Source organism: Eretmochelys imbricata, chromosome 1 (assembly GCF_965152235.1).
Source record: "Eretmochelys imbricata isolate rEreImb1 chromosome 1, rEreImb1.hap1, whole genome shotgun sequence".
NCBI classification, from domain to species: Eukaryota; Metazoa; Chordata; order Testudines; family Cheloniidae; genus Eretmochelys; species Eretmochelys imbricata.
This window is the reverse complement of record NC_135572.1, coordinates 215611332-215628495: the sequence shown is the minus strand read 5'-3', so window position 1 is coordinate 215628495 and position 17164 is coordinate 215611332. Positions and strand designations below refer to the sequence as shown.

Sequence of the window (17164 nt, the reverse complement as noted above, 5' to 3'; positions counted from 1 at the left end):
AATGGACACCAAGTAAGATTCTCAGGCCAATGAAATATTATATTTGCATATTTTAAACAATCTGTACATTTGTTGCCCATTTGTTGCAAATACCCATTTGCTTCAACTATACCAAGTCCTAGGTGTCTTCTCGAAGCCTGAGATTTTTGTATGAGATACGTGGAGACGTATGGAGCTAAATTCAGAAGTATGAGCTAGATACCCTTACACCCAGTTCAGACTCCCCAAAATCTATTTACAGGTGTACAGAGTCCAGGTTTGGCCAGCTTATGTACCCAGAAGCAGGAAAAAAGTTGTAAATTAAATTAAGGACTGAGAGGCTACTTTAAACTACACATTCAATCTAAATAAACTAGACAATCCAGGAAGTTTTTGGAAAGCGTAGGGGACAATTTCCTGGTGCAAGTGCTAGAGGAGCCAACTAGGGGGGGAGCTTTTCTTGACCTGCTGCTCACAAACCGGGAAGAATTAGTACGGGAAGCAAAAGTGGATGGGAATCTGGGAGGCAGTGACCATGAGTTGGTTGAGTTCAGGATCCTGACACAGGGAAGAAAGGTAAGCAGCAGGATATGGACCCTGGACTTCAGGAAAGCAGACTTCGACTCACTCAGGGAACGGATGGGTAGGATCCCCTGGGGGGCTAACATGAAGGGAAAAGGAGTCCAGGAGAGCTGGCTGTATTTCAAGGAATCCCTGTTGAGGTTACAGGGACAAACCATCCCGATGTGTCGAAAGAATAGTAAATATGGCAGGCGACCAGCTTGGCTTAACAGTGAAATCCTAGCGGATCTTAAACATAAAAAACAAGCTTACAAGAAGTGGAAGGTTGGACATATGACTAGGGAAGAGTATAAAAATATTGCTCGGGCATGTAGGAATGAAATCAGGAGGGCCAAATCGCACCTGGAGCTGCAGCTAGCAAGAGATGTTAAGAGTAACAAGAAGGGTTTCTTCAGGTATGTTGGCAACAAGAAGAAAGCCAAGGAAAGTGTGGGCCCCTTAATGAATGAGGGAGGGAACCTAGTGATAGAGGATGTGGAAAAAGCTAATGTACTCAAGGCTTTTTTTGCCTCTGTCTTCACTAACAAGGTCAGCTCCCAGACTGCTGCGCTGGGCATCACAACATGGGGAATAGATGGCCAGCCCTCTGTGGAGAAAGAGGTGGTTAGGGACTATTTAGAAAAGCTGGACGTGCACAAGTCCATGGGGCCGAACGAGTTGCATCCGAGAGTGCTAAAGGAACTGGCGGCTGTGATTGCAGAGCCATTGGCCATTATCTTTGAAAACTCATGGCGAACGGGGGAAGTCCCGGATGACTGGAAAAAGGCTAATGTAGTGCCCACCTTTAAAAAAGGGAAGAAGGAGGATCCTGGGAACTACAGGCCAGTCAGCCTCACTTCAGTCCCCGGGAAAATCATGGAGCAGGTCCTCAAAGAATCAATCCTGAAGCACTTACATGAGAGGAAAGTGATCAGGAACAGTCAGCATGGATTCACCAAGGGAAGGTCATGCCTGACTAATCTAATCGCCTTCTATGATGAGATTACTGGTTCTGTGGATGAAGGGAAAGCAGTGGATGTATTGTTTCTTGACTTTAGCAAAGCTTTTGACACAGTCTCCCACAGTATTCTTGTCAGCAAGTTAAAGAAGTATGGGCTGGATGAATGCACTATAAGGTGGGTAGAAAGTTGGCTAGATTGTCGGGCTCAACGGGTAGTGATCAATGGCTCCATGTCTAGTTGGCAGCCGGTGTCAAGTGGAGTGCCCCAGGGGTCGGTCCTGGGGCCGGTTTTGTTCAATATCTTCATAAATAATCTGGAGGATGGTGTGGATTGCACTCTCAGCAAATTTGCGGATGATACTAAACTGGGAGGAGTGGTAGATACGCTGGAGGGCAGGGATAGGATACAGAGGGACCTAGACAAATTGGAGGATTGGGCCAAAAGAAATCTGATGAGGTTCAATAAGGATAAGTATAGGGTCCTGCACTTAGGACGGAAGAACCTAATGCACAGCTACAGACTAGGGACCGAATGGCTAGGCAGCAGTTCTGCAGAAAAGGACCTAGGGGTTACAGTGGACGAGAAGCTGGATATGAGTCAGCAGTGTGTCCTTGTTGCCAAGAAGGCCAATGGCATTTTGGGATGTATAAGTAGGAGCATAGCGAGCAGATCGAGGGACGTGATCATCCCTCTCTATTCAACATTGGTGAGGCTTCATCTGGAGTACTGTGTCCAGTTTTGGGCCCCACACTACAAGAAGGATGTGGATAAATTGGAAAGAGTCCAGCGAAGGGCAACAAAAATGATTAGGGGTCTGGAACACATGACTTATGAGGAGAGGCTGAGGGAACTGGGATTGTTTAGTCTGCAGAAGAGAAGAATGAGGGGGGATTTGATAGCTGCTTTCAACTACTTGAGAGGTGGTTCCAGAGAGGATGGTTCTAGACTATTTTCAGTGGTAGAAGAGGACAGGACAAGGAGTAATGGTCTCAATTTGCAGTGGGGGAGGTTTAGGTTGGATATTAGGAAAAACTTTTTCACTAGGAGGGTGGTGAAACACTGGAATGTGTTGCCTAGGGAGGTGGTGGAATATCCTTCCTTAGAAGTTTTTAAGGTCAGGCTTGACAAAGCCCTGGCTGGGATGATTTAATTGGGGATTGGTCCTGCTTTTGAGCAGGGGGTTGGACTAGATGACCTCCTGAGGTCCCTTCCAACCCTGATATTCTATGATTCTTAGAATACCCTATTTTTGTTTCTCTTGCTACACTCCTCTTCCAAGCCCTTACATCATTCCAGCTTAGACTCCCTTAGACGTGGTGGATGCTGTGCGTGGGGTGTGCATAGCTAAGTTACATGCTGGTAAGTAGGTGTGAGTCTAAGGGCTTGTCTAGATGATGAGTTAAGTGCGTGGGAAGCTGGGCTGTAAATCTACAGCGCACTAACTGGGTATATGGACCCTGTCCCTGTACCATGCACTGAACGTTGCTTAGTGCGCTGTGATCTACTCAACTTTGAAAGAGAGGTAGATCAAAGGGCACAAACTTTAAGCCTGCGTCTGAGCTAGGGGTGCGATTTCCTTGTTTGCGTATACACTAGCTCTCATCAGGTTAGCGCGAGTATAAACAGCAGTGTAGCCACAGTACATACAATATTTTCTGTTTCATACACAAATCACAAATATTCACCTGAATACAGGCTTTTGTCTTGAAAACAATCTATAATAAGCTTAAAATCCTCTAGTTGCCTAAAATGGTGGCAGTGTATCACTGATATTGAACTAGTCCAGTTATGGTAGCAGAGGTGAGGATTCTGTGAGCCTAGTATGGAGCTGAACCCAAATGAATATAAGGGAGTCTAAAATGAGGAGATTTAGCTTCTTCTGACCCCCCCCATCCCTTGCCCAGGGCCTGATTCTCCTCTCACATCAGTGTAAACCAAAAGTAACTCAACTGATGCCTAAATCCCACTGAACTGAGTGTCAATGCAGGTTCCGCTCCTGACTTCCTCTGCGACCTTGGGCACTGCACTGAGTGAAAAACTGTCAAAAGCACCTAAGTGATTTAAGAGCCTAAGGCCCATTTTCAAATGGGATTTAAGTGTTTTTTTGAAATTTTACCTGTAATCTCTCTGTGATTCAGCTCCCAGACATAAACATTTCTCCCATTCTTGTCCTTTTAAACTGTAAAAGGACAAGGATTATCTCTTGGCATGTATTTGTACAGTGCCTAGCATAATAGGGCCTTGATCTCAGTTAGAGCCTCGAGATACTACTGCAGTGCAAATAACTTATAATAATGGAGTTACAGCAGAGCAAAAGTGGGTGTGTAAGTTACAGAAGGGTTTGAATGGCAAATAGTGCTTTAACAGTATGATCCATATATGTATGGGATAGAAAAGGAAGGGCTAGTCTGACAACAAATGTAATTTTCAGTGTTTGAGAAAGAGTTATTACATAGTATGAGCCCATCATGTTTTCCTCTATTTGGGAAAATGGCTTTCTGGACATTATTTAGCTCATGGCATCAAGGATTGTGGATCTGCAAATGTATGCATGTCTTTGGAAGAAAGGGAGTTATCAGAATTTATTTTAAATGTTGGAATTAGTCTCCTGGACTGGCTCTCAGGTACTTTTTATAGATCTGTTTCATAATGTATACTGTCCTCTCAATGCTCACAGATACCAACTCATTCAGGGATTTAAGGGATGCTGAATATAGGGAAAAAAACATAGTGACATCAGCATATTTTCCCACGGTTTCTCGTAGCTGGAAGAGGCATCATTCATTTTTGATCTAGGACTATCTATTTCATAAGTGTTTCTAGACTTCTGCTGTATGGAAATTAAATAACATAACTAACAATGTGCTGGATTTGTTTCCCCTTCTTATACTTTCAGTATCTATTGATATTTTCCATATATTAGGAGGTCTAGCTCATTGCTTGTTGATGTCATTACAATTAATGCTTTAGGACACTAACTGAACCTTGAAGATGTTTGCGTTTTCTCTGTAAGGAAACCTGTTGTTGGAGGGTATCTTTTTTTTCCCCAACGTCAAACCTGGATGGGTTTTATCCATTTTTGTTTCAGAAGATAATTCGGAATATTAGTTAATGAGGGACATAATAATCAAACTTTGCATTTCTAAAGCACCTTCCAGCCCAGGATCTCAAAGCACCTTGATAACTGTTAAGGAAAAGCTCACAACACCCCCATGATATAGGCAAGGAGTATTACAGCTGCACAGAATACTTCTTATTTATGTCTGTGATACTACAGAATCACAGAGCACCTTCTGCTGAATTAGCGACATCGCCTCCTGTAGCTTTAGCATCCTTGGGCGTATTGAACATGGCACAGAGCCTAAGGCAACATTCTTTAAACCAGCCTCTCAGACTGCAAGTCTATGGTGTAACTGCCGTGTAGAATCATATTTGCTGTGTCACAAAGGGTTTGCTGCATTTCACTTGTTCCCTGTCTCAAATGGGCAAGAAGTGCCAGACCTTGTGGGCTATATGGAATAGCCTCACAGCTGGAACTTTCAGTGTCCATTTGGATTTCTCTTTTCATAACAAACATTTTCTGTACAGAGAATCTGACACACACACACACACCCCACAGTGTACCTCTCTCTTCTTGGTTGAGACAACAAGCTCCAGGAAGGACTGGTCTTCACCCCAGGAGTCAATTTCCGTGAGGTCATAGAGGACAGAAGTCACAGGGCCAAAAGTCCACAGAGTGTGCTTTCGCTTCTGCATGAGGTGCTGAAACATCTGAGGAGTAAGGAAAGGGATGGTGCGGAATCAGTCAATGCCCAGGAATTCATGCAATTTACAGTACACATATGCCAAACTGGGTAAAACAAGTTCTGCACTAAAATTTGGCACTGGGTCTTTTTGCAGTTTTCATATCTTGCAAAGGTTTGCTTTTCTGTGCCATTGACAAAATGGCTGCTGCTGCATTAACAAACTCTACATCCAACCATCTGCCGCACACAAAGTGCTGAAGCCTCCTCTAGCTCAGGTGTCATTTTTAGCACCTTCACGCAAAAATAAAATCACAAAAAAGGCAATTTCGGGGATGAAACAAGCTCATTTGTAAGAAAGTGTTTTTTAAAAATTATCCCGTCTCCCCCACAAGTTCGAGCAGTTTCACCTTTTGTTACAAATATTTCACACAGATCTATCTAGGGCGACACAGGGGGCTGCTATTCTGGAAGACATCAATGAACACTCAGCCTAATACCTTGCCTACAGTGGTGGCCAATAACAAATACTCTGGAGAGAGGCATTAAGCCCCAATATTTACATCTGTGTATTTTCAAGCATCTAGAAATGCAATATTATGGCGGGAGGGGAGGAATTTCTTCTTGATCCCCAGCTGATGATCAATTCATGCCTTGCGGTAGAAGGATTAGCCTAGCCAGCTGGTGTAAATTAGCTTAGCTCCATCAACTTGAGCTGAGGACCTGATTCTCAATTCTCATTTGTGTACGTGTCTAATCTAGCACTGAGCCTGTATCACCAAATTGAGATCTAGATCTGAATTTCATCCAAACTGGCCTTACCTGTTTGAAATTTACTAAGATATCTGACTGAATGCCATCTTGTGGCCATGGATTCCACAGCTTAATTACATGCTGGTCGCAAAAAAAATTCCCTTTACTCTGTTTTAAAGGCAACCTGGTAAGGGGGGGAAGTGTTCTTGTCCTATATTGGCACATAAAAAGAGTCCTGACATTTTTGTGTGTGTTTGTTTAGGGGAAAGTTTGGATGATTTCCCACCATTTTGTTTTTATTCAGGCTGTCAATTAATCACAGTTAACTCATGCGATCAACCAAAAAATAATAATCATGATTTAAAAAATTAATTGTGATTAATTGCACTGTTAAACAATAGAATACTAATTGAAATTTATTAAATATTTTGGATGTTTTTCTACGTTTTCAAATATATTGATTTCTATAACAACACAGAATAGTGTACAGTGCTCACTTTATATTATTATTTTTATTACAAATATTTGCACTGGAAAAATGATAAACAAAAGAAATAGTATTCTTCAATTCACTTCATACAAGTACTGTAGTGCAATCTCTTTATCGTGAAAGTGTAACTTACAAATATAGATTTTTTTTTTTTTGTTACATAACTGCACTCAAAAACAAAACAATGTAAAACTTTAGAGACGACAAGTCCACTCAGGCCTACTTTTTGTTCAGCCAATCGCTAAGACAAACAAGATTGTTTACATTTACAGGAGATAATGCTACTTTCTTCTTATTTACAATGTCACCTGAAAGTGAGAACAGGTGTTCGCATGGCACTTTTGTGGCTGACTTTGCAAGGTATTTACATGCCAGATATGCTAAACATTCGTATGCCCCTTCATGCTTTGGCCACCTTTCCAGAAGACATGCTTCCATGCAGATGATGCTCATTAAAAAAATAATGTGTTAATTAAATTTGTGACTGTACTCCTTGGGGGAGAATTGTATGTCTCCTGCTCTGTTTTACCCACATTCTGCCATATATTTCATGTTATAGCAGTCTCGGCACCTGACCCAGCATATGTTCATTTTAAGAACACTTTCACAGCAGATTTGACAAAATGCAAAGAAGGTGAGATTTTTAAAGATAGCTACAGCACTCGACCCAAGGTTCAAGAATCTGAAGTGCCTTCCCAAATCTGAGAGGGACAAGGTATGGAACATACTTTCAGAAGTCTTAAAAGAGCAACACTCAGATGCACAAACTACAGAACTCGAACCACCAAAAAAGAAAATAAAGCTTCTGCTGACTCAGATGGTGAAAATGAGCATGTGTTGTTCCACTCTGCTTTGGATCATTATTGAGCAGAACCCATCATCAGCATGGACGCATGTCCTCTGGAATGGTGGTCAAAGCATGAAGGGACATATGAATCTTTAGCACATCTGGCACATAAATATCTTGCGACGCCAGCTACAACAGTGCCATGTAAATGCCTGTTCTCACTTTCAGGTGACATTTTAAAGAAGAAGTGGGCAGCATTATCTCCTGCAAATTATAACCAAACTCGTTTGTTTAAGCTATTGGCTGAAGTAAGACTGGGTGGGTTTCTAGGCTCTAAAGTTTCACATTGTTTTATTTTTGAATGCAGGTTTTTTTGTACATACAATTCTACATTTGTAAGTTGAACATTCAAGATAAAAGAGATTGCAATACAGTACTCGTATTAACTGAATTGAAAAATATTATTTCTTTTGTTTTTTACAGTGCAAATATTTGTAATAAAAATAATAATATCAAGTGAGCACTGTACACTTTGTTTTCTGAGTTATAATTGAAGTCAATATATTTAAAAATGAAGAAAACATCCAAAAATATTTAAATAAATGGTATTCTATTATGGTTTAACAGTGCTAATTTTTTTAATCTCTTGAAAGCCCTAGTTTTTATATTAGAAATTCAGTTCTTGTCTACACTGTTTTTCTTGGAAGATTGTGGCTGACTGGAGAAATGCTAACTGTATGGCATCGAGAGTAATGAAGGCTAGGTAATGGAGAGAAGTTCCCTGGTCCTCCATGTCCGTGAAGATCCACAGCAAAGGAAGAAAGACAAGACTTGATATTCCTTTTCTATACAATTAATAGGCTACCTGGATGCCAGTCGCCTTAGACACAGAACACCTGAGCTACCCATTTCTGAAAGCCTTCTTCTGTGAAGAGCTAACTGTGCTGTGAATGAACTTACCACAGTGTTGCCTTCCACTCCAGCCAGTTTGAACGGAGTGAGCCCCTCACTGTTTGGAATTGAGTCCAGGGTTCCCAGACTCCCATCGCTCTTGTCATAGGAGAGAAGCAGGTTGTACATTTGGCAGGCAAAAGTCTTGTTGGGCTGGAATACAAGGATGTGGAGAACCGTGTTGCCTATGGAGGAAGCAATGCAGGGACCATGAGACATGATACAGACTCGAACAGCTGATGTGCATTAAAAATAATTCTTGATTAACAAAACTAAGGAGCATATCATTGATTGATAACATTAACATCTTCTTACATTTCCCTAGCACCCTCCATACCAGAGACTGCACGTGGAGTAAAGTAACTGCTCAGTGTGTGTAAAAGTGGCAGAACTTGGCCATACACAAGTCACTTGGCCCATGAAGAACTCTTACCCAGAGAGTCTTGTGCTCTGATGTCAGCTCCATTTTCAATGAGTAACCGGACGATCTCCTCACTCCCCACGCAGGCAGCAAATGATAGAACATGCTCCCCTGAAGAGGAAGCGACAGAGGGAAAATACAACCCAAACCACAAGGAAATAAGCACACAAGCCAGACGGAGACATGTATGGGAATCTATGCATGCTGATCAGTCTGAGCTTGGGAAGGGAAGAGAGTTACCCAGAAGTTCAATAAATCCCACCCCTCAAAAAAGTCATACTATTGAGTGAAACACATCCCCCCCCCACCCACTCCCCCCATCAATATGACAGGATGGGTCACAGCTAGGGGAGACCTAGGCTCTTAGAAAGGACACCATTTAGCTAGTTGACAGGTGAGAGAATTGCTGCTATGCTGCTAGGATGATCTGTGTTTAAAATGAATTGGCGTGCCTGGTAAAAATTGTGTAACTGACAGCCCTGGAGAGCAGAGCCTGTATTTATCTAGAGTGGGTATAGCATGGGCAGCATCACTGCAAGCCTTCCCCACACTCCCTCCATCACCCAATCCTCTAGTAAGAGAGAAGGAAAAGAAACCCAGTCTGTCCTGGGAGCTGCAGACAGGACATACCAAAGTAGATAAGGTTATGGGCACTGCGCCTGAAGAAAAGTCCAGTGGCCCGTGGGCTGGAGACATTGGCCCCCTTCTTGAGCAAAGCCTTCACCAGATTAATGTTCTGATTCACTGCAGCGATATGGAGAGCTGTCTGCCCTGCAACACACGTGCACCCAAATAAAACACATCCTCTGGGAAATCCACCTCCAGCCATTAAAGCAGAAATCAGTGATCTGCGCCCAGGTTTATTGTGTGTACATTGTGAAGTTTAATAGGCTTGTGCCAGAAAGAGTTCTGCCACTTGCCAAGAAGATGCACAGGCTGCACATTTGAGATGTTTTCCTAGTGGAGACAGAAGAAACACTTGGGCAGCTTGAACGATGGCTTTCCATGAGGCAGAGAGGTGCCAGGCTCATCTGGCAAGTAAACTGAGAGCCCAAATACTCAGATGAAGACCCTGTTTTTTCTCACGGGGAATGAATAGCAGGTTAAACTGTGACTAGACAGGGACACCAGCTTCAGTTCTCAAGATGGAGATTGGGGTAAAAAACCCTCTTTTTTAAAAAAAAGTATTTTGGAGAGGAACATTGTTGTTTTGAATCCTAGCTTGGCATTCCTGTTTCTGCAATTGCACTTATTCTTTCAGACCTGGCTCCATTTTCCTTCCCTGTTTTTGAATCTGGCCATTTAGCACCATTTAAATCTTTAAAAAAAATTCAGCTGTATATGCTTACCCTCACTATCTGCCTAGCTCTTGATGCTTTAGAGCCCTTTCCCTGAGTAGTTGTGCAAGGGGAGGGAGGAGTTAACCCTGGGATCACTGAGGACCAGATAACTGAACATCAAAAATCTAATATAGTATAAATAGCATGATAATCATTTTCCACATTCCATTGCACAGCCAGCTGATCCAACAGGGACCAGAGCCTGTCCTTTGTGTATCTGTGTGACTGTTCCTATGCAGGTTTCAGAGTAACAGCCGTGTCTGTATTCGCAAAAAGAAAAGGAGTACTTGTGGCACCTTAGAGACTAACCAATTTATTTGAGCATTAGCTTTCATGAGCTACAGCTCACCTCACGAAAGCTTATGCTCAAATAAACTGGTTAGTCTCTAAGGTGCCACAAGTACTCCTTTTCTTTTTGTTCCTATGCAGAGTTCAACCCCAGGTTACACCAAGCAAACAGGAGACATTTGAGGACTTGTTTCACAATGCTATAGTTTAGCAATACAGCAAAACAGGAGATCTCTAACCCACTGTCCTCACTGAGTAATATTTATTTCCTGACCCTCCAGAGGGATCCCAGTTCAGTCTCATGTCTTGGTGATGGTACCTTCATATAGCTCTGATGTCATCCTCTCATTAATGAGTTCTGGAGCTGCCTCCATCAGAGCCTGAGCAGCCTCCATATTATCATACAAGGCAGCCACATGAAGAGCTGTTTCTCCCACTGCGCCTGGAGAGAATGGGAGAAGCATACAAGTCATCTAGTCATTCATATGTATAAGACAAAGCTGAGCACAGATTTCATATTAATGGTGGGAGCTTTTTGAGTGGAAGTGAAGTCTAGCAAATAGAGTGACTCAGGAAACCTGGGTTCTATTTCTGACTGCCACTGGCCTGCTGTGTGACCTTGACTTTCCCTTTCCATGCTTCTGTTTCCCATCCCATCCTTTGTCCTTCTTGTCTTGTAAGTTCTTTGGGGCAAGGATTACTTCTTACTGTGTCGGTGCAGTGACTAACACAATGGGCCTCTGATTTCAGTTGTGGCCTCTAGGCACCACTGTAATACAATAATATTCCAGTGTGGAAGAGAGTTTCTCAAAGGTGATGGGTGGAGATATTTATTGCAGAGAACAGTCCTACAGTAGGCTGGGTAGGGCAAGGGAGAAGAGAGGCCTAGACAAACTATTACCCAATAGGTCTTTTCCACCTCTAAGTTTCACAGAACGAGCTGAATAGTTCTTTGATAGAATAATTGGGACTGAACTAGGAATTTTACTTTGAGGCAGTACTTAGGCCATTAGATTCCTCCTTTCCTCCTGCTCCAAAAGCCCAGGCCTTAGACACTCTCCTTCAGCTGTTAGCAGTAAAAGGGCTAAGGATATACAGTCAGGCAGTTCTGATACCACGCACGGGAAGGTAGTGGTGTGCACAAACACTGCAGTAGTGTCTTGGTTTCCCAAGGAAGAATGAAGAAACTAAGGACAAATAACCACAGACTCACACTGGTAGGGCCTGGATGTCTGTCATGGGTAGGGAGCAGGAAAGTAAGGGACAATTTACCTCTTTGATAGACATCGCAGGTGCCATCAGAGATCAGTTTCTTGATGGCCCGGAGATTGTTCTCCTTGGCAGCCTGGAGAAGTGGAGATTCCCAGATTCTGCAACCAAAAAAAAACAAACGTTAAAAACCACAATTTCACCCATTTCTCTCTGACCTAGAATTTAATTCTTCAAGATCAACATGGCTTTCTGGAGCCAGTAGCAACCCTCAAGCTTAGCACCTTCTCTGATAGGTAAGTGCTTGTTATGCACTGGTGCTACTCTTTGAATTTCCTCCCCTGTACAAAAAGAAAAACAACAACACTGCGATAGAGAAACAGAGCTCAATAAAAGAATAACAAGAACCGGGAAATCATCAATTCTTACTGCACTGACATGAGACCACATGGTGGCAGCAAAGGGAAAGAGATGAGAAAGAGTCAGTTATGCTTTGGAATAAGTGACTCCCAAACTGTTTCAATTTCTAGATTGTTACCCACATTTAAAACAGATAGTTTCTTTGTTTGAAAGTGTGTCAGTGAAAGAGGCTCAGAGACTGCATTGCCAGTCATTAGAGACCTGTGCTATCAGTAGTCCAGGTAGCTTGGGAGCAAAAAAGCCAGCAACTACATCCCCTTATTTCAGGGATCCCTATACAAATGGTGTCTCTTCACTTGGAAACCTAAATTGTCACCATGATGGGTAGGAAGGAAAAGGAGATAAAAAGAAAAATCCCCTTGTCAACACCCCAAAGCTCCAGAGGCACAATGAATGGACTAAGAGCTAAACGGTAATCTCATGCTGTGTGGGAGCTAAAGACCCAAATCTTAAGACGAACAATCTTTCCCCTGTTGCTGAAGGGAATTATGGAAGTTATGGAGCACTGAAATTGTGCAGCCTGGTTTGATGCCAGCTACGGGAAACTGAGCCGGTAAAGCATGTGCCATCAAACAAGCTCCAGACAAAGTGAAACAACTCTAGGAGAAGCATGTCCTTGGCTGGTTTTACCCACACCCCAGGGTCTTGATTATTTCAGCAGATTTGTTTGGGTTGACTAAGAACTTGCATCCACACAGTGCCCTGGGTTTCACCTATGGCAGGGTCCCATGATGAGATCAATCTCCTGAACTCCACAGAGCCTTGCCAAGAGAGGGCCGTCAACACCCACCAGTCTTGCAATATTTGGTTCTTTTCTTCTAGCTCCACATAATTCCACATGATGATGTGAAATTCTCAGCATTCAATTTTAAAGCAGCAAGTTTCTAGCCCTCATGGTTGCAGGAAAGAGTTTAAAGCATGACCCAAGTGTCCCCTAAAGGTTCAAAAGCCAGGCGGCAAAGAAAAAGAACCCCAAATGTATTATTTTTAAAAATCTCACAATTTTTAATCTGGTCTCAGGATTTTTGGGTGCCTGGCTCATGATTTTTGAACTGGTGGGGGGATGCTGCAGGCCCAGTCTGCCAACTGCTATTGCTGTTTTCACATACAGTAGCTCACTGTTGATTCAACACGAGGAGGACCATGAATCTGACCCAGTACAGCCGGAGGTGGGATGCTGGCTTAGATGGACCAATGGTCTTAGGTCTTATGGCAACACCTACATTCAATAATTAGCAAACATGGTAAGAAAAATTCTGAGAAACAAGCAAACGGGGAAATATGCTCAGTGAGTTAGCCAGTAGTAACTGAAAGCCCCACCAGACCCAAGCATGGATGGCTGCCAGGCCAGCATTCTTCCCAAGGTAGAACGGCTGCCCTGATTGGAGTTGATGCACAGACTCTCAGTGTGAGGAATGAGTCATAGTGCAGCCCCTCCACCTCCACAGAGGGCTGGGGAAATTCCATAGGCCACCCCTTGAAGTCTGCCTGTGTCCCTCCAACCTGAGTATAAGAAGCGGCTGGCTCTATCCAGCCTTGGGAATCTCAGTAGAAAGGGGTCAAGGATAGTCAACAGGAGTGTTACCTTTAACCCTACTATGTGGGCTTCAGTCTCTGGAGGAGGGGGAAGGAAGACGTTTACCTTGTGACAGAGACAGGCTAGAGCTTAGGCCCATTTGTAAGGAAGAAGTATCCGGTTTCCCAGGGGGATTAAGGAACCCTGAGACTGAAGGGTTAATGATCACAGTTTTCTGGATAATGAATGAAAGAAGCACACACAGAGAAATACAAATGCATACAGAGGACTAGAAGGAGCTGGTCTCCCCTCACCCAGTCACTTCCCAAGCCCTTTGCAGGCTTGCTTCTCCACCCCACCCCACATGCAGAGTTTTAAATTTAACTTTTCACTAGATGGGACTGAAGGTTCCCCATCATACCAAATTATTACATTGTCAGATGTCTCCTGGGTCTAAAAAAAATAACCATACCCAAACCCTTCACACTGTGATGAAGTTTGGATGAGAATTGAAATGGTCATGCCTCCATATAGCAGACCCAAACAAGAAATTAGTATTGTCAAACCCCAAGTGTTCAAAATTCATGCATCAGACATCCAGAAAATCATGATTTTTTTAAAGGCTAATTTTGGATTCCCTTTTTTTTGCCTCCCAGTTTCTGAGCCTTTGAGGTGCACTCAGAACATGTATTTTTATTTCCTCAACCACAAGGCCTAGAAACTTACTTAAAAAATAAAAAAAATAAAAAAGAAATCTGAGTTTGTCAGAGTCACTTGACTCCAAGAGCTGAAGCTTTAAGACAAAAGACCAAGTATCACTAAACTCGTGATGACATTGTGAGATCTGGCAACATTGATAATGAAATTCCCTTTGGGTAAATTCCAGTTTAAATCTGAGTCTGGATCCAAACTCTGTAACTTTGTCTGATCTCTACACTCATGTAATACATTCATTACACTTATTCTGTTTTACCTAAAAGAGGCCTTAGGCCATCTTGTATCTCATTTACACTGGTGTACTAGTGAGAGTAAGTGCCACTAATGACTGGAGTTACTCCAGAGTCATGCTGATGTGAGAGCAGAATCCAGCCTCTTTTGTCTCTTATACGGCACTGGTGCTTCTTTGTCTCTTCTCATAATCTAGTCACTGTTGGTGGAGATCCTTGTAGCCTGAAATTCAAAATGAAAGCAAGAAGGCACAAACCCCTGTAAATCAAAATCATAAAGTTTGGGACAATTCTAAAGTTACCTCCCAAGTCTCTTACTCATGGTTTACTATTTAGCTCTATGGTTTCTGTGGGTTCAGGGCTCTGTTTGTATGAAAGGTGCTGCACAAAACAAAAGGTGCTTTGCATTGTTAATAGAACTGGTGGAATTTGTCAGAACACATTATCCAATGAGTTTACCCCTTTTCTGTTTGTGAATCATACAATACCCAGTCCTGGTTTCTGCGAATCAGTGGTTTATGGGAACAAATTTCAGCCTATGCAGTGTTTACATACAGTTCTCTTCAACTCTTCACTATTCATGAGGAGCCTCTAGTAGGTAGTCCACAGAAGATAACCAACTACTAAAGTTAGCATCTAGCAAAACTTCTCCTTTAGTTTAAGTAGTTCTATTGCTCCTATGGCCCATGGCAGGGCATTACAAACTGGCCAATGAGCTACATACTGTTAAGTCTTATGGTATCATTTCTACTCCCTTATGGGATGACCAAACCATTTTAAATACATAAGAAATAGCTGATAATGAACTATGCACTTTGTGGGATGAATTTCTGGATTCTAACATTTTTAAAACATTTGGGACTCAAGAACATATTCACCAATACACCCATGGTCAGTCACATAATCATAATGAAAGTAAGTAGCCTTGTTTATTCACAAAAATCACCTTGCAACCCACTCTGATTATTAGAATGGGCAGTCCCAGAGATGAGAAGTAGCACACAGCCAGGGTCTCTCAACAGCAATCCATTGAATGGAGAACTGACATGCAAATCCACACCACACCACACCATTACCAGGGAACTTGCAAGGAAACTGATGTTTTAAGTTGGAGACATTGTAAAGTATAAAAATCAGATTTCTTTTCTTGATGAAATTTTTTATTTCAGTCTCTCTGTTGCTAGCACTACCTTAGAGCCCTGAAACTAAAAGCTCTTTTGAAATCCACTTTTTCATTCTCTCATCTAGTCACACCTAGAATGTGACATTGAATTTTGACAGGTTTCAGAGTAACAGCCGTGTTAGTCTGTATTCGCAAAAAGAAAAGGAGTCCTTGTGGCACCTTAGAGACTAACCAATTTATTTGAGCATGAGCTTTCGTGAGCTACAGCTCACTTCATCAGATGCATACCGTGGTATGCATCTGATGAAGTGAGCTGTAGCTCACGAAAGCTCATGCTCAAATAAATTGGTTAGTCTCTAAGGTGCCACAAGGACTCCTTTTCTTTTTATTGAATTTTGAGTATCTCTGTGCCAGAAGGATGTCGACAAACTGGAGGGAATTCAGAGAAGAAAGAAAAATCAGGAAACATTAGAAGAATAAGTGGAAAAAATAGTCTGATTAAGTCACAACTAAGAAGGGTGTGTGGGGGGATGTAACTACCTATGCATATTTGATGGCTGCAAACAGCAGGGAGGGGAGGAATTGAGTACAGATAGGACTTGGAATAAAGTGGTGAAAGTGAACAAAGGGATGTGTTTCCTACTGAATATCAGGAAATATTTCCTGTCACTGAGGAAGCAGTATGACCCTCATTGCCTGAGTTATAGAAAACAAGGTTGAACAAAGCCCTGGAGAACAGACTATAGGGAACAATCCTGAATAAGCCAGGGAGCGGTTAAAGTGTGATCTTGTAAGTTTCTTTCTGACCCCTAGCACAGGGGTTCTCAAACTGGGGGTCAGGACTCCTCGGGGGGTCGTGAGGTTATTACATGGGGGGGTCGAGAGCTGTCAGCCTCCATTCCAAACCACACTTTGCCTCCAGCATTTATAATGGTGTTAAATATATAAAAAGGTGTTTTTAATTTATAAGTGGGGGGTCGCACTCAGAGGCTTGCTGTGTGAAGGGGGTCACCAGTACAAAAGTTTGAGAACCACTGCCCTAGCACATATTCAGTTACAGGAATGCTCTGTTTAGCCTACTTGTATGTTGTTGCTTAAAGCAGGTGGACTTAATGACATTATGGCTAGGACCAGACAAGGTGGGAGGAAATCACACTCCAGGAACATAACCTTCAGGACAAGTGAAGCAAGGTTGCAAGATGTAGTACTGTGCTGTCAGGATTTTGGCCCAGGAAGATCCTATGCTCCTGGAAAAGTCCCCCCCGAAACCAGGACATGCTAAGAAGACATTTGGACAATACTAACAATGCTATAATTAACATGTTGATGCTTTACTGGGTAGCCCTCTGCTGTTAGAATGAACTGCAGGAGAAGGGAGGATTGGGCAACAGACTGTTCTGGGAGGGCATGGACGCAGATGAGCTTTTGTAGCACCTTTCATACAAGGATCTGTATGCCCCTTGCAATCTACTAATGAAGCCTCTGAGAGACAGCCAAGTATTAGCGGCAAAGAGTCCTGCGGCTCCTTATAGACTAACAGATGTATTGGAGCATGAGCTTTCATGAGTGAATACCCACTTCTTCAGATGCATGGAGTGGAAATTTCCAGAGGCAGGTATAAATATCCAAGCAAGAATCAGGCTAGGGATAAAGAGGTTAGTTCAGTGAGGGAGG

At 42.6% G+C, this 17164-nt stretch overlaps 1 protein-coding gene across 1 annotated transcript in view; it reads right to left on the bottom strand.

Annotated features, from left to right (window-relative positions):
• LOC144259182 (transient receptor potential cation channel subfamily V member 6-like) overlaps nucleotides 1-17164 on the bottom strand; it is a 40218-nt gene that overhangs the window by 13229 nt on the left and 9825 nt on the right. The window contains exons 2-7 of the mRNA XM_077807361.1: nucleotides 11548-11645; nucleotides 10595-10717; nucleotides 9278-9418; nucleotides 8660-8758; nucleotides 8236-8411; nucleotides 5127-5273 (exon numbers count right to left, since the gene is read on the bottom strand). Coding sequence (XP_077663487.1) covers nucleotides 5127-5273; nucleotides 8236-8411; nucleotides 8660-8758; nucleotides 9278-9418; nucleotides 10595-10717; nucleotides 11548-11645 — 784 coding nt within the window. The remainder of the gene's footprint in view (nucleotides 1-5126; nucleotides 5274-8235; nucleotides 8412-8659; nucleotides 8759-9277; nucleotides 9419-10594; nucleotides 10718-11547; nucleotides 11646-17164) is intronic.